The sequence below is a fragment of the Nuphar pumila genome, chromosome 9, assembly GCF_984573655.1.
Source record: "Nuphar pumila chromosome 9, dmNupPumi1.hap1.1, whole genome shotgun sequence".
In the NCBI taxonomy this organism is placed as follows: domain Eukaryota; kingdom Viridiplantae; phylum Streptophyta; class Magnoliopsida; order Nymphaeales; family Nymphaeaceae; genus Nuphar; species Nuphar pumila.
Window position 1 is genome coordinate 7,064,329 of NC_143257.1, and position 27,932 is coordinate 7,092,260.

A 27,932-nucleotide genomic window follows, 5' to 3' on the forward strand; every position below is an offset into this window, starting at 1 on the left:
TCTGTTGTTCAACACTATTTGCTTGCATGCTTATAAATGAGAAACATGCTGCCAATAGTATGCTAATGTTGTCTTGTGTATGGGGGCAACTTAACTATGACTCAATAATTATATTCTGTAACATGAGCATTCTTAAATTGGTAAAGATGTTTATTGGTAATATATGCTCATGAAATTAAATATAATTTTGGCATAGATGTGCATAGTATGAACACATGAATTTTTTAGTTAGTTTAATATTGCATCAACATGATTTTGTGCCTGTTTGGATGATATGTATGAGGTGAATCATGAAAGCAAAATGCATGTTGCAAGCATGTGTTTATATGCATATGTAAATAATTTTATATGTACATTCTTGTTGTGTATGAATGAATGTACATTGTGAACATGTTTAAATAATTGTGTGGTTACATGTTCAGTGAAGATTTTTGCATAAGATGCATCGATGATCAGATGTGCACCACTGTAGGCCATGTGAGCCACGAGCATGTGTTGCCATAAGATTTGTGTGTATGCATTGCAAAATTCAATTTTAAAATTATTAACCTTTTGAATTAATTGTATTGTTAAATATTGTAATGGACCAAGGTCACATATAGTATTTTGCATATTAATTTGCAACAAGATTCTTTTGTAAAGAATTTGACTTTTGATAAAAAAAAAAAGTGAAACTAAACTTATGTACATTTAATAGGGACATCCATGCAAAAGATAACTCTGATAATAACTTAATAATTTTTTCGTGAATGCGCATTGGAATCATGCATATTTACTGTTTTGCATTAGTTCATTTATTCTTACTTATTCTGTATCATGTGTGATATTATTATTGCATGATAATTGCTTTTAAATACTTGAATGATAATTGAAGTATATGATTGTTGTAGTTATATTTTATTTGAAAACTTGCATGAATTTAATTTATGCTTGTTCTTACTTATTTTGATTTTTAGAAAAATTCGTACAAGGATCTTTGATTCTTACCCCATACTACCTTTATTTTTCACATGATATAAAGCTCAGTGATGAGGACAACTATCACAAGAAGCTTGCGAGACCGTGTGACTTATGTTATTTTTGGATAGTGTGACTCTACGATTTTAGATATTAATTTAATTCAATTATTAAACATTGATTATTGATTAATAAAGTTAGTTAGTGGATTGTTGGTTCAATGTATGATCACTTGTTGTTGAGAATGTGTTAAGTCCGTGAAGCCCCAAATCCTTGGGTTTTGTAAGTGTTCATTTTTTTCCCACTTTTTAATAGGGATGAGTTGGGGTTATTACAGAGGGCCGCTCCAACGGTTGCTCTCTCTATTTATATGTCTTTCTCCTAAGGTAGCGACCTTATCAATTAAGACTTGTAACAAAAAAAACAATTAAGCTGACTTAAATATAAATAATTAGCAAACATATAAAACACAATTAAAATGTCTAATCCAAGAGTTGCCACTCTTGGGTTGAATCTTAGATGAAAGAGGAAACAAATTTATTTTTAGTATATTATTATAACACTACAATGATTGCCAGCGCCATACAAGAAATTGCATAAGAAATTTCTTTCTCCTACATGAGAAACTCATTTCCTATACAATTAGAGACCATTTTCTTTTCTTATAGAAAAGAAACCAGTATCATATATTTATGGGGCAGAAATTTATGGTTTATGAAACTGGGCCTAGGGGCGTTCCATTGCAACTACAATCTAAACAAATCGAGTACAAATGAGCTTAGGACGCGCCTAGCCACGAGCTTATAGGTTCCTTTTCCCAGTCCTAACTGAGCCTGCTCTGTTTAACTATTATTTGGATCAAGTTAAACTGCGATACCCACCCACGAGGGGATCCGGGAGGCAGAGCAGATTCGGACCTCTTGGGCCGGGTACTGGACTTGGATGTCCATCCTTATATACAAGGGGCAGAGAGGGGTCTAGGGTTTCAGTCGCATGCTTCTCCAATATTTTATTGTGATTTATTTAGTTCATTTTTCGTTTGCTTCGTCTCTGGAACGAGCGACGCTGCGGGGGCTTGATCTGCGGCTTCTCTCACTCTGAACTCTGGAAGGAGACTTTCCCCCTCTTTCGCAATCGACGGGGTTTGATCCCTCGACCTCCCGCCGCAACGAAAGAGAGAAACAAAGACCCAAACTCTCCTCCCGCGCTCCTTCACTCTCGACGTTCAAAAGGCGTCGATCTGCCGCCCTCTCCGCAGCAGCTCATCATCGACGGCCAAGCTGGAAGATCGCCTCCGTCGGGAATCGAACTGTGGACCTCTCACTCTCTCTCTTGTTAGAGCTTGGTGCGTCCGCGGGTGAAGGGGAATGGCGTCGCGTTTCGATGCGGCGTACCTCTCTGCGTTCCCGTGCTATCCAAACGCGATCGCGTGGTCTGATGAGAACTTGATCGCCGTCGCGTCCGGCCACATTGTCACCATTCTGGTAAGCGTGAATTAGGGTTTGGTGCACGAACACTTTGATTTTACTTGACGGTTCAGACGATTGGAATTGTTTTTTTTAATGTACCTGCGTGTGTTTTTTGGTGCTTAGAGCCCTTCTTCGCTCTCTGGACCTCGAGGATTGATCACGCTTCAGAGCAGGCCGCCATTCCAGATCGGGGTTGTGAAGAAGCAAGGTATGATGATCTCAGAACTTTTTTGCCTCTCACCGAGTTCCTGACGTTTCTCCGCCAGAGTAAATTCTGCAAGCATAGATGGGTTTCGATTTCGAATATCGCATTCGTTTTCTATCGTTTTCGCTTTCCATTACATGCGAGGCTCTGCGATTGATTCCATGGCCTGCCTAGAACTTAGTACGGACATCGATATAACGGCTATTTCGAGATTCGTAGACAATACGCTTAGTAAAAGCATTCTGGCATGTTGACATTACGCTTCGATGCATCAGAGCTACCATTGTATTTTTTGCTTAAACTGAAAGCATCAGCATCTGTTGCAACAAATCACATGCCTGTGTACCACATCAGTGGTTAGTGGTTACCCATGTGGTCAGCGGGGTCCTGTGTCGAGCTGAAGGCTCAGGATCGAATCCCGCTGACGCATGGGGCCGCTGTTGCTTGATCACGGTTGGGGCACCAACGCTCGGTGGTCGTGTCCTCAACTCGGAATTTTACATCGCAGGGAGGTGGGTTCATAAAGTGATCCGGTTCTCGGTGAGGGTTTTCCTTTTTCATAAAAAAAAGAAAAAATCACACGCCTCTGTGTGCCTGCATGCACAGGGAGAATTGCAAGTCCTTTTTGTGGACAACCTGCTCGAGTCGCATCCAGAGGTAGCTCTAAACGATCCATAAAGCTTTGGTGATTGTGCTCAAGACAAAGGGTTCACCACTTGTCTTTGCCCCCGTGTTTTCCTGATGTACATCTAGTGGACTGTGCCCTTCTCTAAATTCTCGTTGGCTAAACACTACCACATTACGCCCTAGGTTTTTTGACTAGCTTTTGTCAACGGAGAAGCTGCTTATTAATGGAAAACAATGAAATCCATGTGATACAGCCAGCTCCTGTGAATCTCTTGCTTTGAACTCGGTTTAATTCAGTCTGTCTGGACTGGACTATTGAACTGAAAGCTGGCTTCAGAAAATGTCGGAAAGGTTCCTAGGAGGAGAAGCGAGAACGGGTGCTGAGAGAAGAGACCAGGAAAAGTATGTGACATGAAATAGGAAGTTTTTTATAATTCAGAAATTTTTTGGCAAAGGAAAAAATACTATACTATAGAATGCAACACACACACACAGACCGACCCACCCTAAATTCTTGACATGCAAAGGACATAACATCTAGCATAGAATCTCTAAGTTTTTTTTTCCATGTTTGTCCTACTATGCAATTGCCAAATTAACTACTATTATATGTATCAAAATAAAAATATGAAGAGTGGTTCTCAAATTGCACATCTTAATTTGATGTCATAATAATTAGACAAATTGATAATAGCTAGTAGGTTGCACTAATAACTGAAATTTAATGTAGAAAATATTCAACGAAATATCTTGGAATTCCCTTGTTAGACACATTTATGTGAAAATATAACTCAAAAGGCCAAAATACTGCCCTTCTTAAAGAAGAAGGGTGCATACAACCCGTCCAAAAGGCTAATTGCTGGATATGTCACGCAGATGCTCCATTTTGACTTGCATTCCATCAGATTTGCTTATATTCATGAATATAGACAAATGAAATCCCAAACTTGGATCCGTATAATTTAAAGAGCTTATATTAATTAAAAATACATATAGAAGACTCGGCTCAAGCCAAGCTGAGTTGGGTATCTGACATAAATTAATAACCCAAACCTGACCCACATACTATTGGGTCGGGTTGGGTTCGACCCAAATAATATTCAGTCGGCATTTTTTATGCCCATACCTGGTTATTCAAGTTCATATCGGTCATTACTCAATACAAACCCAATCCATTGGCCCTAAAGGAAACTACTGACAGTACATTTAGTAGTAATTTTGACACATCCAGTTCAGACCATTGCTTAAAACTGAAAAAATTCTAGCTAAGGACCATGATGAATAATGCTAGAATTAAGTCCAACCAAGAAAAACTATAGGGAAAACAATAAATTCCACATGTTCTACTCAAATTCTCATGCTTGAATTTGAAGCTTCCACATATTATTTGAAATCTTCTTGTGTTTCAGTTCATACTTCATAGTGTAAATGACTGATATTGTTGGCCATATAATATTTGAAATCCTTTCATGTCTCTGTTCATACCTATTGTCACAGGGACTCTCCAACTAGGTGCCGCACCCGCACCCGCACCCGCACCCGCACCCAATGCAGTCAACCTGATTCTGGGTGCAGTCAATGCACCCAGGGTCATTTATGTCCAACTTTTGGACTATATATATATAATTTTTTATATTTTTGACGCACCCCCTCACCCAAGTTTTTTGAAAGTGCCGCACCCCCGCACCCACACCCATGTGACATAGGTTCATACTCTGAAGTGACTGATATTGGAATTCGGCCATATAAAGAGCTGCAGTCCTTGAGCTTATGACCCATTCTGAATAATTGAAATCTGACATATTGGTAGAAAGTTGTGGCTTGAAAGTGTTCCCTTGTTTGACCTGATTCTGAATATCGTGTTCCTTCATTGGCTTCTGTCAGTTATATTTTTAGATTTTTTTCACGATCTTCATCCATTTCACGTCTAAATCATGCATCAAGTTATGACCCAATCTTGTTGGATCGTCTAGCTTGCCCAGGCTCAAATGTGGATCAGATTGCATTGAGCTAGATATCCTTGCTCAAAACTCCTTCAACTGTATCACTGCATATTCTCGCCTCCTTTAATCAGATTTTACGTATATATGTAATTTACTAACTTAAAAATTTGTAGTCATACTTTATACATCCACTTTGCTTGCTCAATGAATTGTAGGAGGAAATGCACTACTTCTGGAGCTAGTGGCTTTTCGTCTTCTGGGGACTTTTATCTGCTTTATTTGCATATCATATTCTGTAATATGTTTTGTTCTTTTTAATTTGCAATGCTGACTGAATGTTAAAGTGTTATTGCTTCTTATAGATATTTTGCTTTTTGTTTTTCTTATTCTAGTCTTTTGGTTGCTTTCTTTCCTACTTCGGTTACATGTATGGCCGTGCACTAATCATTGACTTTGACCAACTGAGCATATGCTCTGCTGAGATGTGACCTTGGATAGGTTCTGGATCCTGATCCAAATCCGAGTTGTATGTTCTGTTTGATTTATTCTTTATTTGTTTGTCCTTTTTGCCCTTATTGTTTTATTGTGTTGTATTTATACTTGAGGGCAGTATTGTAATATGTCATCTATACGAGCGTGCATTGCCCTGTCTTTGGGACGTATGGGATTGCAGCCTCTATACTTGTTATGTCTCTTCATTGCACACGTGCTTTGGGTAATCGGTAATGGTACCAAAAGTTATCAATGCTCTATGTTGGTGCAACCAGCATACTCTTTTGTCACAGCCACAACGCTCCATGTGCATTGGATGTATTATAAAGTCTTTTCTAATTACCATTATTGTCATTGCTTTCCTATTCTAGTCTTTTGGTCTGTCCAATTATATGTTTACTGTTGTTGGAAGAACTCCGATTGTTTTATTCCTCTAAAGTAAATGCCATTTTTGTTTTATGCAGATCTTTTGACTCCATGTTTATTGCCTACATGTTTGTCACGTGATGTGAGGCCTTGTGTTCGTTCCATATCTTGGTCACATCAAGGACTGGCTCCTAATTCAGGGTGTGGTATATATGAATTTTATAGAAAACATATATTGATTTGTTTTAAATTAAAATGTCTAGTGGATTCTATATTTTTCTTCACCTTTAACTGTGCACTTAATATGCAAATGGAGGTTTTCAAGGGGATTAATATAATCTCTTGTTTGAACTGGATACAGATGTTTGCTTGCTGTTTGCACTGTTGATGGCCGTGTAAAAATATATCGTGCACCTTTTTGTGATTTCCGTGCTGAGTGGGTAGAGGTATATGTTCATGCAAGCTGCAGTTTTATTATCCATCTGATTTTAGCTTAGATGTGTTGTCATAGTTTTATTTTTATGAGTAGTGCTTTATTAAATCAGACTTTGTGTTTTCATCTTAGCACGTTGGTATAGTGCAAGCCTATTTGCGTATTTTATTGTATGTAACACATGCATTTTTTCATGTGTTTAATCCTGTGAAACATGGGTGCACCATGGCCTTGAGTACCATGCCAACATAGGTATGGGTCAGGTTGGACTTGACCCTTACACACTGCATAGGCCTGATTGCTTTGTTTATTTATAGGTATGGGTCAGGTTTGGTGGCTTGACCCTTACACAATACCTAGGCCTGATTTCTTTACTTATTTGTTTTTTAGTTAGATGGAGGGAGAATTTTGGGGGAAGGAGAAAAGTCAAAATACCCCTCCCCCTCAACATATTTAGTATTTTTTAACAATGAATTCTAACTGGATCTAGGTCCACAAGAAACACACACACTATCACGTGCAAACCCGCACACGTACACACACACACTCATACACAATTATATATATGCCAATCTATGTGACATAGGTGTTATATTGTTAGTATTGTTATATACATATTGTAGATTTTAATTTATCTATGATGGTGAACATAGATAAGGGCATAGTTGTCCAAAATATTTTGAATCCTTAAATCTTTTTTTTGACAGTTTGCTTCTTGTATGATCAGTTATTGAGATAATGGATAATGGACAGTAGGTCAATTTACCCTCTAGTTTAGAAAAACTATGGATTGTCAAAAACTATAAGGCTCTGTTTGGGAGCCTTGAATCGGAGGTGTGTTGCAGCTTCCCCAGTGTGCTCTCATGCTCTCTGCTATTTGGGAGCAGTGGTGTTGCCAAAATGCCACATTGGGAATGGTGTTATCTGCCCCAACACAACATTTCAACACCATTCACAAGAGGATGTGTTTGGCAATTCCATCCTCAAAACCTCATTTAGGCAAAACCATATTTTGGCAACAGATGAAAATGATGTTTCCATCCCAAGGCCCCAACAGAGCCTAAAAAACGTTGGGAATAGGACAGTTTTTGCTGCAAGCAATTTGCACATTTAACTTCCTGTATAGTCCACTGAAAATAATGAATGTGATAGTGGGTGATAAGTGTTGCCCAATCATATGAAAATCTATTCTCAATATTTCCTTCATCGATCTTGTGCCTATTGATTTTTTCCCTTTTATTTTTTTAATCATATGTTTTGACTACCACAAAGATGGCAAACAACATGTGAAGCTAACCTATCCATTGACTTATGATTTTGTCCTGTCAATGTCAATTCTCAATTCCTAATCATCTTGCCAGGTAGTGGACATATCTGACAAATTGCATGACTACCTCAGTATCCATTTTGAGGAGTTTGAGGTTGGATTCTCAGAGCATTTTCATGTGAGTTCTTCTGGCAGACACTTACAATTGACTCCTACAGGGTTGCATATAGCTACAATATTTGACTTCTATATGTTTTACTTGTATACTTTCATCTCCCCACTATGAACATCAACAACACTATTTATTTCAAACTTTTTTAAAGAAGCAGAGAAGTGGAGGACATTATACAAGGGTTTCCTGTACAAGTGGTGTTCAAGACTATGGTTCAAAAAAGCGGCCCAAGCATCAGAAAGCTAAGAAGTCACTTGTAAAGTAAATCATATGTGGTGATATTTTTGCACTGATCACTTATTGTTGATGGCACTATTTCTTCCAATACATCAATATGATAATTCTATTTTTCATTTTCTCTTTGTAAACTAGGGTACATGCATATGTGATGTGAGTCTACCTTTAAAAAAGGCATAAGTATCTCAATGCTATGTTAATATTGGAGACTGCATGAACTCTAGTTCTGGAAACCGATGTCCCTCATTATTTGTTAAACTTTTACTACTAAGCATTGATCTTATTTTATCATATTTTGATACGGTATGTGCATGCATGCTGCTGGTTTCTCTTCGGGTGTAGTGCCCTGAGGTGCATGGTTGGATTGAAATTTATTGCATGTAATATCTTTGAAGTTCTGAACCATAAAGATGAGTATGTTATTCATGATGTACCCGTAGCTGCTGTTGAAAAATAAATGTCACATTTATCAGATGTTACATCCATTCGTGCAGTATATTCATGATTGATGTTTGGAAACACAAAATTCAAGGCTAAGATAATGTTGATAGTTATGGGAATTTCTGAAATGATACCTGAGGTATATATTATAAACACTTGAAATACCCCTAATAAGAATCAAACTAGGTTGGAAAAACAATATTATTTCAGAACACTAAATTCATAAAGTAAAACTTGAGCTGACATTGCTCTTCAGACTTGTGATTTCTTCTGTTAAAGATGACGGTTGAATTTGCAAATAATCTAATGTCTAACAAGACAAATTGCTATGAAACTGAGAAGGGTGTTTCAGCTCTTTCAGAACCGTCTAATGGAAACTCACAATATGACAATTCTATAGAACAAACAAAATAAACTGAAAAAAGATGTTCTCAGCAATATCACCATCCATTAGTGACTAACAGCAGAAAAGAACCACAAGGAGGTGGTGCAGTTACACAGTTATTCATGGGCACTGCTTCACTGGGTGAACTGAACTACAAATAAACAACCAAATCTTATGTGATTGATCACCAAATCTAAGACATGACAAAATAGTATTGAAACAGAGTTCCATAACAATAGTGAACAAGATTTGACAAGAGAGAAACTTGGTTCTTTTGATTACAAAATCTGTTGTTAAAACATAATGGCACAGAAGTGACTTGAGAAGTCTTCCTTTCTGCACAGACTTTTAACTACACAAACACTTGCAAAAGTAGACAGGAGCCCTAAAATATAATGATTAACAGAGGCTAGGGCAGTTGGATTCACAAAATATTTAAAGATCTCTTACTGGCAACAACATATTTGAATGTGCCTTTAGAGGGCTTAAATGCAAAAGTCTGAGAAAGTTGATGAATCAGTCATGATAAGTGTCCAAGGTTTTTCTTATTCTGTGTTATTTCACAGGGTTGCTGTTACCTTGATTATAGTGTCAAAATTGCAGGCGCTGAAGGAATGTATAGAGAACAAAGAAGATGCTTATTGGAGTGATAAAATCATGATGAAGAGGTCAACAACTACATTGGTTTTGTACAATGAAGTAGCAGAATGGTTATAATATCTCTATGTGGCAGAAAAAGATATTCACACACAATGATTATAAGATCTTAACAATTCCTCAATCCTGGGCTGGCCCGATAAGGGGCCCATAAAGGCCTGACTGATCAGGACGACCATCAAAATCCCGGCCTGACACTAATCGTGTTGGGCTTCTTTTTTATGTCCGTGACCCACCTATAAAATCCAATAATTGGGTCTGGTTAACCTTAATTGGGTTGGTCCTGACTTGACCTTAATCGGGTTGGATGAGAGAGAAAGAGAGGCCTGTTGGAAAAGGAGGATTGATCCTTTTCTGACCCTATTGTTCAAGAGAGCAACTTTTCAGAAAGGGTTTGCTAACTCTCTTTCCAGCCATGGAGAGAGAGAGAGAGAGAGAGAGAGAGAGAGAGAGAGAGAGAGAGAGAGAGAGAGAGAGAGATTTCCACTTCCCAAGAAAGGAGAGTGGGAGAGAGGCATGTGTCTCTCTCCTCTCTTGTCACATCTTGACAGTGACAGGTGGCAGCTTTGACAGCTGCCAGCCTGCCACTTTAAATTTTTTGGTTGTAAGGTCAGGAAGAGGGCGGGGGGGGAGCATTTTAAAAATTTAAAATATTCTTTTAATATAATAATGACCTGACTCATGTCGGGTCCTAAGCCCGAGCCCAACTTTTGCCGGGCAGGGTCCTCAAAATGAGGTCCGAGCTTGATCAACAGCCCTAAGCATGCTGTAGGCCTACATTTGGAAAGATAATGCAAGTTTTGTTATGCCCAAACCTAAATGTTTGGTCAGTATCACTTCCAATTGGCACTTCTTCCTGTCACATTCGGCTTCAGGAGAATATAGTGAAAACTATGTCACATGGGTGCGGGTGCGGGGGTGCGGCAAGATAAATAAATAAATATAATATATATAAATAAATAATATATATATATATATATATATATATATATATATATATATATATATATGGTCCGGGGGTTTCCTCCGGTGCGGGTCCCACTGCGGGGTCAGCGGGCGGGGGCCTAGGGGTGCCCGGGCAGCGTCCCCCCCCCCCCAAGATTTTTTTTTAAATTTCGCAGCCCATTTCATAGGCCAATTTAAAAAAAAATCCAAAAATGGACCAAGATGACCCTGAGTGCGTTGATCGCACCCAAGTGTCGGGTTGATTGCACCGGGTGCCACACCCGTGTCGCGTCACATCGACGCAGGTGCGGCACTTGTCTGGCCGAATCCCTGTGACATAGAGTGAAAAGCGTTGAGGCGTAGTGTAGCGCTCCACCAATAACTTAGGCGAGGCAGAAAGCGTAAGCCTCAATTTTTTTTTAAAACTTAAAAAAAGCTTTAATTTTTTTAAAAATACAAATAAATAAAAGAAATGCCAAAAGTCTATTTATATTCATCAAACAATATATCAAAAGGGTCATGCAACACATTTTTGCATGTATATATAGAATGCCAAAAAATTAACAAATATACAAAAGAATGCAAAAATATTAACAAACACATAAAAGCCCTAAAATCCATTTATCTTCCCCTAACACTATATCAAAGGGTCAGCCAACACATTTTTGCATGTATATATGCAATAGAATACCAAAAAATTAAGAAACACAACAAAGAATGCAAAAATGTTAAAACACACACAAAAGCCCCTAATTTAAAGCCCTAAAATCTATTTATCTTCACCAAATACAATATCAGAAGGGTCAGCCAAACATTATATAAAAAATGAAGAGGGGGAGAAAGAAGGGAGAGGAAGAAGAGATGAGAGAGTGAGCAACAAGAGAGGGAAATAAGAAGTACCTTCTTTTTCTCTTTCTTCTTCTTCTTCCTTTTTTCTGCTTCATACATCATAGACGAGAGAGTGAGAGATGAGTAGCGAGAGATGAGAGACGAGAGAGAGGGAGGATGGAGCAGTGAGAGAGGAGGGAGATGCGAGAGAGACGGAGAATGGAGCAACAAGAGGGGAGGGAGAGACGAGAGAGGAGAGAGCACGAGGATGGAGCTGTGAGAGAGACGAGAGACGAGAGAGAGGGAGGATGGAGCAGCGAGAGTGGAGGGAGTGATGAGAGATGAGAGAGAGAGGGCTGAGCAGCAAGAGAGGCAAAGAAGAGAGACCCGACCCTAATAAGGGTTGGGCTCGCCCCACATTTGGGGCAAATGGGGGCTTCCCATTTGACCTAAATCAAATGAGGCGCACGCCTCAGGGTAAGGCGCGCATTGAGGACCGTCTTTAACAGCACTGGTGAAAAATTTTCACTTCTCAAGTGAAAGATTTGTTCCCTGGTGTGCATGGAAAGCTTCTATTATAGAATTGATTTCGACAATTTGGTAGGGCTTGGTGGTATTAAGAAATGTTTGGTTGGGGGGTTCTCTTTTTTATTAAAAGAAAGAAGAAAGTCGCATAGACTTTTTCATGTTAATCCAAAATGAAAAGTGGATCCAATACCAAGGCTACTGAGTGTCTTTTTTTTTCAAAATTAAAGTGTTGGAGAAGGCATTGATGTCCTTTCCAAAGAACAAAAGGAGGAGAAAAAGTACTACACTCTGGCAACAGAATCAAGAATAACCTCTTGGTGTTTATATGCTTTGAAAAAATTGTGATGTGAACTGGTAAATATGCATGTGTATCCACCTATGCCTGTGATTGTAGGGATAAGTTCTTTAGGACATTTTTCTTGCATGTGTTTGTACAAATGTTTGTTAAAATGTAGGAAATATGTGTAGGGAGCCATCTGTCCTCCTGATAGGATGGGAGGCATATCTTTGGCCGCTTGCATTATTTGACATGCTGGTGAATTGGGTGGCTTGCTGGACATTTGATAGTTTTATGTCTGAAAGGGGTACTTGTTTGAATTGACTGGCTCCAACCAAATTGTTGGGTCTTCCTTGGTTACATGAATCACTGAGTGCTTGTTGCTTGCAATTTGGACCATGACACCTGGGTCAACTAAAGTCTAAAGTTATCTAAACTCCTCCTCTATCTCAGATTTGTTGTTTGTGCATTATACTGTTATTTTATTTATTTGATTTTGTTCATTTATCTCTGTAGACATATCTCTGTTGGTTTAACACGAAACAATACTGAATCTATTTTACTTGTCTTTTGCTTTATAAACCCTGGGCCTGCACCTAAAGGTGATGTTGATTTGTTAGAATGTAGAAAATGGAGTTTCTGCACCAATAGATTTTGGTACTGCATCACTTAGATTGTTTTTCCAGTAGTGTAGATTATTTAACAAATCATTTCTTTTGGCTCTCCTATACAGTTGTTTATACTAAGAAGCAGTGCTGATTAAACTGAATTTATGCACAGAGAGGACCTGATGGTTGTTGGTTGGGGTCCAAAGAATGGCATCGACAAGAATCCTGCTCATGATGATGATGCAGTAAACTGGTTTGAACATTCCAAAAATTCTGTTACTGTTTATACCGAGTTGGCACTTATTCCATGCTTATTTTCCGAAGGTGCTTCAGTTGAGGTACATATGTATTGAAAAATGCGCACAATCTAGAATATCTATGCCTACCCTTTTTTATCTCCTTTTGTCTTTCTTTCTTAATTTGAGTTCATTGTGCTTCTTATAGGTTTTGCGACATAAGTCTTCTCAAGGGTTCTGGCTTAATGGGAAAATAGTTCGTATTGAGGAGGGAAAGGCACTTGTTAGCTTTGCTGAGTCTGTTGAAGAAGGTAAAGCATTTTTATTCAAAAGGAGCATGACTTTTTCTTATTGTAACTTATTATTATAATGAATATTCTTTTGATGGTCGGAGACTAATATGCAGAGCAATATAATGAATGGTTTCCGTTGAGCTTTGAACCTGATAAAAGAAAAGAGGCTGCTCCATTGTGGAATGTGCGCCCACTGCTTGATTTGGGTAACCTGCCGAATGAAATTTATTTGGCTGAAAACAATGAAGAGGTGACAAAAGTTCTCATGAAAGGGCAGGCTGTGGAAGCTTGGCTTACTGACAGGTACCTTTACTTGGGTTATGGAGCAAACTAATTGTTTATTTGCTTCTTTTTCCTTTTGTTATTTTCAGTTGTATCTATTCTTCTGTCCCTCTCTAGTTTCTTTTTATACTGAAAAATACACAGTATGTTAATTCGCTTTTTGAACTGTCAGTAACAGTGATATATTTTTCTATCAGAGTTGCACACCAGCTTTTTGAGTGGTACCTTTCCACAAGGAACTCTCGTTGGTTGATGATTGGAAATTACCTGTGCCTTGTAAGAGTGCATGACTCATAAACAGGAATTTCTTCACCTGATTTGATTGGGTGATAGCGTCACTGACATTAGAAGAGCAACTTTCCACCAAACAGAAACCAATATTTTTCATAATTTTGAGTTTTTCTGTTGATCAACCCCAACAGATATGATCTACATCAATTTATTGGTAGAAAACATGATTTGGATCATGCGATTATGATGTGCATGTAGGTTTATGAAGATCTTCAAGATCAACGACCCACATTGTACCAAAATTTCATGACTTGAAAACTTGTATTTTTTTACGTCCAAAAGACATGATCCAAGTTATGGTTTCTATTAAATAAACCATGCTGAATGCATCTATACAGGCTGATTAAGATGCAGCCTGCACCCATGCTTTCTAGCACCCAATGCACTTTAGTGTGTGTGTGTGACTCTCTCTCTCTCTCTCTCTCTATATATATATATATAAAAGGTTTATGTTTGGTGCAAACAATTCTACCTACAATCTAGTTTGAATCTTACCGTGAGAGTTGTTTTGACACAATCTAACCTCATAGATGTGTTCAACATGCTCGATTGAGTAGGAATCCACTCTTGGATCATGTTTTTGTGAATGAAAAAACATATTTTTATGAGTCAGAAAAAATCGATGCCTTCATAGCTGTTGATTTTGGATCGCCAGAAAAACCTATATACAGGTCGGATTCTGGCGATCCAAAAGCCGGTTCCTACTAAACAAAACCTGTAGATCACATCTATGGTGTTACTTGTGAGAAACAAACCCAAACAAGGTGCTTCTACTCCATTTGCTTGGTCATTTGCACTCACAAACAACTATAGCAAACATAAACCCATATATATATAATGTGTATGTTTGTATGTGTGTATATAAATATTTATTTATTTACTGCCGGTTGGTTGTAAGTAGAGGTAGGAGGACCGTTTAGTTCGCGAGGTCCATTAGTGGGCTAAGCTGGGCCCGTTGCCCACCCCTAGATGTATGTTGAATCTTTCATGGTGAAGTTTGGATTTACAAGCTTAAGATTTAATAATATGTATATTTTTACAGTCAGGGGATTTTTTTACTTAATGCTTGTTTGAAATACAAACACATGGATCCAAACAAAAATATAATTTTGGCTTGATAAGCTTTTATGAGAATAGAGTTAGAAGCTTTGAAAAAGGCTAATACTTGGACCATTCAAGATATTCCACAATGAAAGAAACATATAGGTTGTAGGTGGGTATACAAGATTAAAACCAATACTGATGGAACTCTTGAAAGATATAAAGCTAGATTAGTTGCCAAGGGATATTCTCAAGAATGTCATAAATTACGAGTAAACCATTGCTCCAGTCGCTAGAACGACAACGGTTAGAACTCTAATAGCCTTAGCATCTGATAAAAAATAGCCTATATTTCAAATAGATGCTAAAAATGCATTTCTTAATGAAAACCTATAAATATTTCTAAGGGTAAAGCTTTTTGTCTGGAAATGACTCTTTATGGTCTTAAACAAGCACCAAAGGCTTGATATGACCGGTTTAGGCGAGTTATGCTTGATATTGGACATAAAACTTGTGTGACTGATACTACGTTGTTTGTTAAGATTTTTGATACAGGTATTATTGTTCTTCTTCTCTATGTGGACGACATGATCATCATTGGAGAAAACAAGCAGAGAGTTGAAAATATTAAAAAACTTCTTAAATGACTGATTTAGGCTTTTTGAAATACTTCTTAGGAATCAAAGTTGCTTACTCTTCTAGAGGATATTTATTATCTCAGTATAAATTTGCTCTTGACATTGTTTCTAGATCTGAAATCACAAATGATAAGAGAGTTGATACCCCTGAGATTGCCAACACCAAAATGCAAATTGATGACAAAAAACTTCTTCAAGATCCTACTCCATACAGACAACTTATTGGATCACTTCTTATTTTCAATTACTAAACTTGATATAACACACGTTGTACACACATCTAGTCAATTTCAGTACGCTCATAATTATGTTCACATGGGAGCAATTTTGCATATTATTAGATATATTAAAACCTCTATTTCGCGAGACTTTTTTTTGTCTGCTTCATCTTCTTTAAATTTAATTGCTTATACTTATGCTGATTGGGGAAGGGATCCCAATAACAACACTCAACCACTAGTTTTTGTGTTTTTTTATATGAAACTCTGATTTTGTGGCGATGTAAGAAGCAACAGAAGGTTTCGCTTTCATCAACCGAGGTTGAATATCAGGAAATGACAACTACAACGATGGAGGTAGTCTGGCTTAGAAGGTTGTTGGTTGATATGAGAGTTTAAGTGACAAGCGCCTCCTACATATGTTGTGACACTAAGAGTGCAATTTACATTGCCAACAATCGTACTTTTTATGAACATACTAAGCATATCGAAATAGATTGTCATTATGTTCGAGAGGAGTATCTACATGGGATCATAGATTTTTCCTATGTTACATCAGAGTATCAGTTAGCAGATTTTTTCACCAAACCTTTCGTTGTCCACTGATTTCACTTTCTTTTAGACAAACTTTCAGTTATCGTACTGTATTAAATTGTATATATATATTTATATATAATATTAATGTGTATATTTTTTATTTTTATTTATCTAGTTCATTTAAAACTAGATCTAATTCTTTTCGAACTAGAGTTGGACTAATCAACACTTTGTTGACTAGTCAAAAGAGTCGTTAGACTAGCTCCAATGGCTAGTCCAACGATTCTCTTGAGTCCCTCTCTTTGTTGCATCTTGCTTGTATATAAATAGGGGTGTTCCTTGTCTTTTATAAACAATGCTTCTTGCATAGTGATGAATAAAATAATATTTATTTTAGCCTTCTTGTGAAATACCCCTTGTGTGGGTTTGATATTGAGTGTGTTCTTTTGTGGACACTTGTTGTGCATGTTCTTTTGAATCTTTCGTGAGCATATTGAGTGATGGAAAGATTCTTGTTTCTTTACAACATCCTCTATAGGTCTGTCGAGTGGAGGAGCGAGAGCTCATCACATGATTTACATTGTTCCATATTCTGGAACAACTATTATTTGCCTTTTTGAAAACAGACATTTGTCAAAATTTCCCACGGGGGTCATTTATAATAGGAAAATCAGGTCATTTAAGAATAACATAACCTTCTCTTTTTAATGAGTTTGATATTGACGATGACCTTTATACAAAGCTGCCAAATGTGCTAACTATGTATATAACACCAAAAATAGACCTGTTTGATATCACCCTCCCATTGAAATTAGCAAAAACCATGTCTCCTTACATAAGTATTTTGTTTTCTTGTTTTACGATACCTCTTATTAAGTTGTTTATATTAAAAATGTATATGTATATATACATACATATTTGTATATATAAATGTTAGGTTAGTATCTAATTAGTAAATAGTCTATATAGGTTAGTTTTCTTTTTATTTATTTTTAGTTTCTTTTCAGCCAAAAGAGAGGCATTGGAGAGAGAGCCCAACTCTTCGGAGGAACTCATTTCCTTACATGGTTTCAGAGCTTGGTGATCAAGCTGAAATTATTTTCAGTACATTGGGAAGTGTGTCACTCCAAATTTTAAAGTGTTTAAGCTCTCTTAGAGTTTCTATTCGAAGGGCTCGTTTTTTGGTGGCGTTTGCTTTGTGGTAGAGTGCTCGTGACTTCCAGCTTTACTCTCGTTTTTTTTTATCCTCTTTCTCTATTTTTTTCTTTTGTTTTATCCTTGTAAAAATGGATAACAATGAAAATGTCACCATGCAACCCATTAAGCTCAATGATTCAAACTATGTAATATGGGCTTCAATTATGAAGTACCTTGTATGGAAAAATTGATTATGGGGACTAGTAGATGTGACCGATCTGGAACCTAAGCTAATCCTCACCAAAATAGAAGGAGCGAAAGAGGTACCTCTTACAGCGGGCGAGAAAAAAATAAGTCAATGGCCACTTATGAGAAGAAGTGGAAGGAATGAAGAATAGGGCATGCCAAGATTATGTCTTGCGTAATTAGTAGTGTAGACATTCAGAAGTGTTTTAGTCATGCTAAATTCGAACGTGCAAATGATGCATGAGATTACCTTAAGAGAATGTATTCTCTTAAAGATATTGTACATGTGTGCAACTTGCAAAACAAGATACAAAATGACTTAAGGAGACAAGAGTATTAGAGAATACTATAATGGATTGTTCGAATTATGGGAAGAGTTGACTCTTCTTGAACCAAAGTGTCATTGTTCCAGAGATATTGACTCCGCCAAAATCAAACACGGAGCATTTTTACTAATTTATATATGGTTTAAGATTAGATTTTGAATCCACTAAATTCACTCTTTTTTGTCGAGTCCTCAATAGAAGACGCAATAGAAGAATTGAGTATGAAAGAAAATAAACTTAAAAAACGTATCTCCAAGAGTGATGATGACTCAGTTCTAGTCATATCTAGACCAAAAAACTATGTTCGTACCTACAAGCCACCACACTATAGGAGGCCAAATGATAAGCATTATGGAAAGCAAGGCAATGAGTATGAAAGAAGGAAAGTTATTTGCTACTATTGTCGTGAACGGGGACATGTGAAATCGTATCGTCCTAAATTGAAGAAACCTTATGAGAAGAAGGCTGCCTTTCTTGGACCTCCATAAGAGTCAAGTGATACAAAAATCTCACAAGATTCATCCATTGTAAATATGTCCTTGACACAATTAGTGAAAGCTCTTCAACCTCTACTCAAAGAAGCATCCTCATCAAATGGAGTTATGGTTTTTTTCTAAGATTTCTCTGATTCCAGTAAATCTCTTTGGCTTCTTGATGCTAGTGCCTCTTTTTATATGATACCAAATGGTGATATGGTATCCGAATGTCATAACTCAAGTGAATCAAATGTATTTACTGCTGATGGAACATCTCTTGAGATAAAAGTAATAGAAAATTTGTAAAACGTTTCTCAAAACTCGAGGATTTTTTATTCAAAAAATTAGATATATTCTTAAATTGAATTTAAATCTTTTATTTGTTTCTCAATTATCTGATCATGGGTAATGTTTCCTTCTCCTCTCATGGTTGTCGAGTGCAGGATCACCAGTTAAGGAAGCTGATTGATGAAGGCCATAGAGAATGAGGCTTATACTATGTGATTTTTTTCAAAATACCGAAGAATACATTTTGTTGCAATGCTTAGAAATTAGATTTGGATTTGTGGCATAAGAGGCTTGGCAACCCTAGTATATCTAAGATTTTGTTTTTTTCAAAATTAGATTTTTTTTGTAATTTTAAAAATTTTACATGTAAAAATTGTATTCTTGGCAAAATGAAGAGATTACCGTTTCAAGAAAGAACATTTGTTTCTTCTCGACCACTTTAGTTAATACATTCAGATGCTTGGGGTCCAGTACCTGTTACATCTAAAGGTGGTTTTGTGTATTATGTAATTTTTGTAGATGATTTTACGAGACACACTTGGATTTATTTCTTTAAACACAAATATGAAGTTTTTTTACATTTTCAAATATTTCACAATTTGGTCAAAAACCAATTCAAGAATGATATTTCTATCTTTTGCACTGATTCAGAGGGAGAGTTTTCATCAAAAGAATTTAAAGACTACCTAAATTTAAATGGTATCACACGTAAAAAATCTTGTCCTTGTACCCCTTAACAAAATGGCTTGGCTGAAAGAAAACATAGTCATATTATAGAAACAACAAGAACTTTGCTTATTACAAACCAAATACCCAAAGAATTTTGGGCTAAAGCCATATTAATTGCGATTTATCTTATTAATATACTGCCATCCTCTCATTTGAAAAATGTATCTCTTATTGAAAAACTTTTCAAACAAGTCCCAAATTACTTTAAATTGAGAGTCTTTTACTGTAAATGTTTTGTTTTACTGATAAAAATGACAAGCTCTCTCCTTGTGCTATGCCTTATCTCTTTTTAGGATGCAAATAATAAAAAAGGCAATAGATGTTTTGATGTTTAAAATAACAAGCTATATGTTACAAGAAATGTGTCCTTTTTAGAAAAAAAAAGTTTCTTTGAAATTGAGAAAACTAAGGAAATAACCGAGTATTCTTTTTTGTTGGATCTAATTCTTAAGATTGATGATTGTGATTTTATATAGATCAGGAGGCTATTGAAGAAGAACTTCATAATATGAGTGAAAACCATCTCATAAAGATTAAGGTTGTATCCCATATTCCAGTCATTGTGAACATCCATGTGCTTTTGAAAAATATATCAATGATGAAAAATATGTAAAAACACAAACTAGAATATCGTCTAGAGTATCAAAACCCCTTGAGAAATTTCTGTCTTATCAGTCTTTTTCACCTAAGTATCAAGCTTTCATTGCATTGTTTTCCTATATAGAATCCTCCAACTATGCTGAAGCAAAGGAACAACCTGAATGGGTAAAAGCAATGAGTAAAATTAGACGCCTTAGAAAAAGCAAATACTTGGACTGTCAAAAATATTTTCCCCAGGAAAGAAACCTATAGGGTGTTGATGGGTATATAAGATTAAAATCAAAAGTGATGGAAAACTGGAAATGTACAAAGCTAGATTAGTTGCCAAGAGATATTCTAAAGAGTATGAAATATGATGCAACGATGTTCGAGGAGGCAAGATAGATGCCCACCAAAAATCGGTGTGGCTTGTTCTCTTTTTTATTTTCAATAAGCTTTCAATAACAAATGGAAAGAGCACGAACATGAAATGGAAAACAAGGACAATAACTGTAAAGGGGAAAAAGGAGTAAGCAATAAAAAAAGGAATAAAGGCTGCTGTATTCTCAATCTTTTGTCTTTCATGCAACCCTAGACTAGGGTTTTAAAGAGGTCAACTGGATCCGGGTCCAGTATCGGACCCGAGATATCTTTTTGCTGCTGTTGGGCCTGTGTCGTCCGTGCCCGCGCTCTTCTGGAATAGGTATGCAGGGGTACGTCAACCCTGCGTCGTGGTGCCGTGGACTGGATGTGATCCAGCTCCTGGGTCTAACCATCTATCCCCTGAAGTGGATCGGGTGGTGCCTGGGCCGAGTTTGGGTCACGTGGTACCGACCCAGTCGGGTCCTGCTCTGCATCATTCTCCCTTGGTTGGGAAGAAGTCGGCTCTGACGACTTGTTGTCTCCACTGTAAACATATAGATCAGACACGTTGAAAATAGGCGAAATGTGTCAATCGTCGGGCAACTCAAGAAGGTAGGCATTCAAACCCAATCACTAAAGAACCTTAAAAGGACCATACTTCTTAGGACTCAACTTGCTATAGGTACCTACGGGGAAACGCTCAGGACGCAAGTAAACCCAAACTAACTGACCGACTTGAAACTGGACATCACGACGACTTTGATCTACGAAAGCTTTGCAGGCCTCATAGCTTTCAACAAGTTTAGCTCGGACCTGTCTGTGGACATCACACATATATTCGACGACATCAAATGCATCGGGGGATGGGTCTGAAATACCGGACACAGGGGTTAGGCCAACGACATGGGTGGGTGACCGACCGTAAACCACTTGGAACAGAGAGAGCTGTTATATGCGAACTCGGCTTGAGGTAATACGAGGTCCCAGGTTTTGACATTCTCTCCCACGAGACTCCGTAAAATGTTTCCTAAGGTGCGGTTGACAACTTCGGTTTGACCATCTGTTTGAGGGTGATATGCACTGCTAAACTGGAGCTTGGTTTTCAGTAAGGCCCATAACGATTTCCAAAAATGGCTCATAAAACGGGTGTCACGATATGAGGTGATCGTGTGAGGCAATCCATGAAAACGGGCCACGTCCTTGAAGTAGTATGAGGCTACTAACGAGGCGTCAGTGGTTCGTTTGCACGGGACAAAGATAGTCATCTTGGAAAATCTGTCAACTACCACTAAGATGGAATTAAAACGACATAAGGTTTTGGGAAGACCCACAATAAAATCCATCGACACATGCTCCCAAGGTCGCTCAAGAATTGGCAATGGGGTATACAGACCACTATTTTGACGATGACCCTTGGACACTTGACACACTCGACAACTCTGAACAAACTTGACAACATCTTTACGCATTTTGGGCCAAAATTAGTGTTCATCCAACAGTGCAAACGTCTTATCGTGTCCAAAATGCTCAGCTAGTCCCCCTTCATGCAACTCAGAAATCAATTGTAGTCTAAGGGAGAAAGCAGACACACATAACTTATTACTCCGAAAAAGGTAATCGTTATGAACAACAAATCCTAGGTCCGTTGTGCTATCAGGGGAGAGGCACCTTGCCCAGACCTGCTGGAAATCCGGGTCTGTCGGGTACAACTCCTTGCACTGCTCGAACCCAATGACCTGCATTGACATAGTCATCAGAAGGCTATTCTTCCTACTAAGAGCGTCAACCACCTTGTTCAACGTACTAGACTGATGTTGAATAGTAAATGTGTACTATTGCAAGAAGCTGACCCACTTGGCATGACGAGCACTTAGCTTCTTTTGACTATTCAGGTACTTCAATGCCTCATGATCCGTGTACAAGACAAACTCCTTATAAATGAGATAATGCCTCCAATAACGAAGGGCTTGTACAACAACATAGAACTCAACGTCATAAGTGAAATACTGACACCTGGCTTGAGTCAGCTTCTCACTAAAGAAAAGCAACAGGTCGACAGTTCTGACTCAATACGTCGCCAATTCCCACTTTAGAGGCATCACACTCAACCTCGAAGACTGCACTGAAATCAGGAAGGGCTAAGATAGGGGCACTAGTCATTCTTTCTTTGATGATCGTAAAAGCTTTTTCCGCGGCAGACGTCTAATGTAAACTAGTCCCCTTTAGGCATTCAATGATAGGGGCCATGAGAGTACTGAAATTTCGCACGAAACGACGGTAGAAAGTGGCTAACCCGTGGAAACTACGGATCTCTCCGATAGTCTTTGGGGTAGGCCAATCCACGATCGCACAGACTTTCGTAGGATCTGCTTTAACTCCATCGGAAGACACAATAAAATCTAGAAACACGACACTAGACGTCATGAACTCACACTTTTTTGCATTGACATACAATTTTTCTCTCTTCAAAATCTCTAAGACCTGACGCAGGTGACTCAAATGATCAGACAAAGACGAACTATAGATCAAAATATCATCAAAATATACCACGACAAACTTCCCTATACAAGGACGCAACACTTGGGTCATCATATTCATGAAAGTACTTGACCTAAATGGCATGACTAACCATTCATATAACCCATTACGTGTCTTGAATGCCGTCTTCCACTCATCCTCTTCCCGGATACGAATTTGGTGATACCCGCTTTTTAAATTTATTTTGGAGAAAATGGAGGCACCAGACAACATATCAAACATATCGTCCAAACGAGTGATGGGAAAACAGTATTTGACCGTGATGCGATTGATCGCATGACTATCAACACACATGCGCATGGACCCATCTTTCTTAGGAGTGAGCAGGGCCGGTACTGCGCATGGGCTAACACTCTCACGAATAAAGCCCTTGTGCAGTAACTCCTGAACCTACCTCAACAATTCGACATGCTCGGATGGGTTCATGCGATATGTGGGGAGGTTGGGGAGACTTGATCCCGACACAAAATCTGTGGCGTGCTGGACTACTCTCGTCGAGGGTAACCCATTAGGCAAGTCGTTTGACATAATGTCCCAAAACTCCTCAATAAGAGGGGCAACGTCTGTAGAAAAGGACAAAGACATACTCATCAACGACTTAGCCACCAGGGCATAACAATAGCCATCTTCCTGACAATGGTTCAAAAAGGACCGGTACGAGAGGCTCGTGAGCCGGAGGACTCGCTCAGGCTTATCCACAGTGGGAAAACCGGTCTCCTTGATAGGGAGAACAATTTTTTGACCCTTAAAAAGGAAAGAATATGTGTTCTTGCACCCATCATGAATTGTTTTGCGATCAAACTGCCAGGGACGATCCAAAAGAATGTGACACACACTTATGGGGGCTACATCACACCACACCTCATCGTGGTAATGCTCTCCCATGGAGAACCAAACTAAACAATGCTGGGTGATGGGAACCCCTTTCCTTTTCTTGAACCATGCCATCTTGTATGGTTGGGACAATTTCTTGGTTCTCAGGTTCAAGGTAGATACAACACTCTCGGACACCATGTTCTTGCATGCACCTGTGTCGATAATAACATCACATGCATGACTCTCACAGTTGCACCGGGTTCGAAAAATGTTGTTCCGCAACCATTTTGCAGGGGCCGACTCACGGAAGTGCGGTCAAAACATGACGGATGGACAATAAATTCTCTACGTTGCCATCAAACTCTACGACTTCCCTCTCATCCTCGTCCTCAGCCGATGACTCACTCTCGCTCTCGGATGCTGACTCCATAATACCTTCTACGAGATGGATGTTTTTGCTCACAGTGGGACACTTAGACACGACATGCCCTAACTCCTGACACCTAAAACAACGAATGGTCGACTCATTAGGTTTGGCTTTGGATCGGGTATTGTAAGCGGGTCCTATCTGGTCAGGTTTGCTAAGGTCTGCTCTAGGCTTTGAGTCCTCCTTCCTAGGGGAGCTTGCTTCCCTGGTTGGGAAACTCGACTTAGGTCGACTGGACTGTTCACTACGGGAGGTCCTATATTCCTGCCTCCTTTTCAACTTTTCCTCGACGTTCATGGCATAACTACTTGCCTGATCTAATGTCTCAACTGTGATACAACTAAAATCGTCAGAAATAGCAGGACGAAAACCAGAAATGTACCTTGTAACCTGCTGGCGGGCAGTTTTCTCGATCTGCACACGTAGGGAAAGACGATGGAACTCAGCAGTGTACTCCGTCAAGTTCGGGTACTCTTTGTAGGGTCTCTCGGCGTGATCTGAAGGCACGAATTTTGACCGCATCAATCTCTGCATCTCCTCCCACGATTGTACGCGCTCTAGTCCCTGCCGCTCTCTCGACCTCTGCAGCTTAATCCATTATGTCTGTGCTAGGCCTCTCAGCCGAGTAGACGCTAGAGAAACACGACGGTGCTCAGCGACAGTATGGTAATCAAAGAAGAATTGCACGACATAAGACCAGTCTCTAATTACGTTTCTAATGGCATTCTTTCCCTACTACTGGAGGAGAAGCAGAAAAAAAAGAAAAAGGTGGAATATCTAAATGGATGCCAACTCATGTTCATTTATTTAGTCATGTCTTGTAATAATGATTTTTTTTTCATTTTCATCAATCATTATTTGTTTATACTTTATGATTAATGAATAAGTACTCTATTTTATTACGTGTAGGTTTTTTAATATTTTTTTAGGTTAAACCTTGAGAAAAATGGAGGCTTATGCTTCACTATGCCTCGAGGCTTAAGCCTCTTTCTTGTTTTTGAAAAATGCCTTAATGCACCTCTCGCCTTTAAAATCCTTGGTCTATACATGTTAATGATAGGGGTATTTTTGTAAACTTCTCTTACATTAGAAATATAAATATACAAGAATACCATACAACCTCCCTCATAGGGAATTGTGCCAGTTAATCCCCACTGACGTTTCCTCATCTTTTTCTTCTTGTTCAAGAGTTCCAACAAAAATGTTTTGCATATGTTGTCATCTTATTTGTGTACATAACTCTGAATAATTTGGGTGCCACTTTGTTTTGCTCCCTTAAAAGGTTTTCTTGTTGCTATGGATCCATCTTCAGCGCTCAAGTTTGTGCTTTTTTTTGAATGCTTCATTGATGTGATAATTGTGGTTGCATTCTTTGTATCATTGTATGTTACATCTGGTTTATGCAGTTACATTCATTGGCGTTGTGTTGTGTTACCCTGTTACATGTATTTACTGATGTGCAATATGCTCTAGTGTGGAGGGAAATGATGCTTGTGATGCTGAACATTCATTTTGATTTATTCCAGCATGAAAACAAGTCATGCTTTGATATGGAACCCCATTATTATGGAACCATTGGATTTCTTGTTAGCATCTGGTAAAATAAATAATGTCATGTTCTTTATGTCTATGGATTCATGCATTTTGTCTTCTCCAGGTTTGACCATAACTAGTTTAGGCCATTCATGCATGTGCAGGTGGACTGAAGGCGTGTTTTTGGGTTTTAGTGATGGCGGGCTGTTAATTGATATACCTGGTAAAAATTTAAATTCTGCAAGAAACCATGTATACTTACAATTACTGAGTGAATTTTTTTCCTTCTCAATTGAGTGGCACCATATTACTTATATGTGTGCTTGCATGTGTTTGTTCTCTGGTCGACTGTGTTCTTACGCATTCATACATGTTTGTCGTGTTTGTGCACTCTGTAGATTCGCTATATGTTGCTTAGATCAGTAATCATTGTCTGGCAGGTGATTGCGGCTGTGTTACATTAATGCCTGACAATGTTCGCCTGATACCTACATGGATTCCTGATCAAAAGTCATGGCAGATCACTGTTGTGAAGATCAATATGAAGAGAACAGTTGTGCCTGATGTATGTCTTTGCCAAAATATTAGACTTTTATATTGTGGTGCACTAACTTGTGAAAACTTTTCTGCCATTACTTCCTAATCTGTGGGCTTCAAACCCAAGCATTCTGGATTAAAGATAGTTTGACTCAGACTCCAGCTACCACTTGGACATGCCCATTAGCAAATATTAGCATATCATTGAGCCCTCAAATTTTTGTTTACAAATTATTATTTTTCATAGAGAAAATTTGATCAATTTTTTGTGTTCTACAGGCTTCTAATGTCAGATCTGCGACCCTTATAGGAGGTAAACTGGATCAAGATAAACAGAAGGAAGGCTCAAGGAAGCAACTGGAGGAAAATGGCTTCCTGACTTTAATATCTGCAGAGCAGTATGTCTCTCGCAGCAATCTGTTATCATCACTTGTTGTTTCGTGGTCACCAGTGCTGCATTTATCAACTGACATAGGTGCTGTTCCTATAAGTGGCTCCTCCAGAACTTGTTCTTTGCTTGCAGTTGGTGGGAAGTCTGGTATAATTTCCTTTTGGAGATTCAATGAACCACAGTGTTACACTGTTGATCATTGTCCAGTCTCTATTGATACAATGCTCGTTGGGCTCCTGCAGTCTCACAGTTCTTGGGTTACTGCAATCAGCTGGGGCATTCTAGAGTCCACATCGAAGTTTCTCTTGGCTACTGGGAGCTGTGATGGGTGGTGAGATTTTCTGCTCAAATATTGAAATTAATCATTAGTCCACTTCATTTGTGTTTTTTTTTGTTTTCTTCTTTTTTTTATTTTTCTAGGTTCGTATTTTTCTTTTCTTTTCTCTCATTTAGTTGGATGCGAAAGATCTGCCTACAGTGTTTAAAGAAAGAGTTTGTTTTTGTGTTATTTTTATATTTTGCTTTTCTTTTCTCTTATTTAGTTATATGCAAAAGGTCTGCGTACTGTGTTTAAAGCAAATATTATAATCCTTGAGATTTCCTAGACCTTAGCTATTCTAGGAGTTGCTAGTTTAGCCTCAGCTCTATGGGAACTGGGAAGACTATACTGAAACCTTAATGAGTTGCACATGTGATACACTGAATTTCGAATCCTGGAGTGGTGAATAAGAGGTTTGAAACATGCATTCCAGTGATTCTTGTTCATGATCTAGTTTGCTGACAGAAATGTATTTTCAGCTTGTAATAAGTTTAGTGTACTGATGCTGATGGATCCTCTTTGTTCGTTTAGTCTATTTTTCTATGAGCGTCAGCTGGTTCTGCTGCATGTTCCTAATACTTTGCCAGGTCTTTTTAGCTTTATTAGTGACTTAGCTGCCTTCAGAGATCTGAAACCTTCAACTTGGATCTCGTACCTAATTTCAGTTTCTGGAAACAATAACCTTTCTCATCATTGTAGCTCTTTGCACTTGTTATCATCACTTTACACCTCAAGTCCTGGATTTCCACTATATATATACTGAAGTTTGGGACATGTTTGACCGGTTAGCCTGCTGTACTTATGATTTATAATGGTAGTCATTCTACTGCACCAGTGCTTAGGTTGTGTATGGT

General features: G+C 38.3%; 1 protein-coding gene across 3 annotated transcripts in view; it reads left to right on the forward strand.

Moving 5' to 3' along the window:
- Positions 1–1,948: 1,948 nt before the first annotated feature.
- LOC149828343 (Transducin/WD40 repeat-like superfamily protein) overlaps positions 1,949–27,932 on the forward strand; it is a 33,516-nt gene continuing 7,532 nt past the window's right edge. The window contains exons 1-12 of one of the 3 annotated variants that reach the window (XM_090017530.1): positions 1,949–2,441; positions 2,550–2,634; positions 6,158–6,260; positions 6,421–6,505; positions 7,854–7,937; positions 8,083–8,192; positions 13,010–13,175; positions 13,282–13,384; positions 13,480–13,669; positions 25,996–26,054; positions 26,272–26,396; positions 26,648–27,090. In XM_090017530.1, the coding sequence (XP_089873656.1) occupies positions 2,325–2,441; positions 2,550–2,634; positions 6,158–6,260; positions 6,421–6,505; positions 7,854–7,937; positions 8,083–8,192; positions 13,010–13,175; positions 13,282–13,384; positions 13,480–13,669; positions 25,996–26,054; positions 26,272–26,396; positions 26,648–27,090 (1,670 nt within the window). In that variant the 5' untranslated portion in view covers positions 1,949–2,324. Of the gene's footprint in view, positions 2,442–2,549; positions 2,635–6,157; positions 6,261–6,420; positions 6,506–7,853; positions 7,938–8,082; positions 8,207–13,009; positions 13,176–13,281; positions 13,385–13,479; positions 13,670–25,995; positions 26,055–26,271; positions 26,397–26,647; positions 27,091–27,932 lie in introns of those variants that run through there. The other 2 variants (XM_090017531.1, XM_090017532.1) reach the window with 2 other exon arrangements.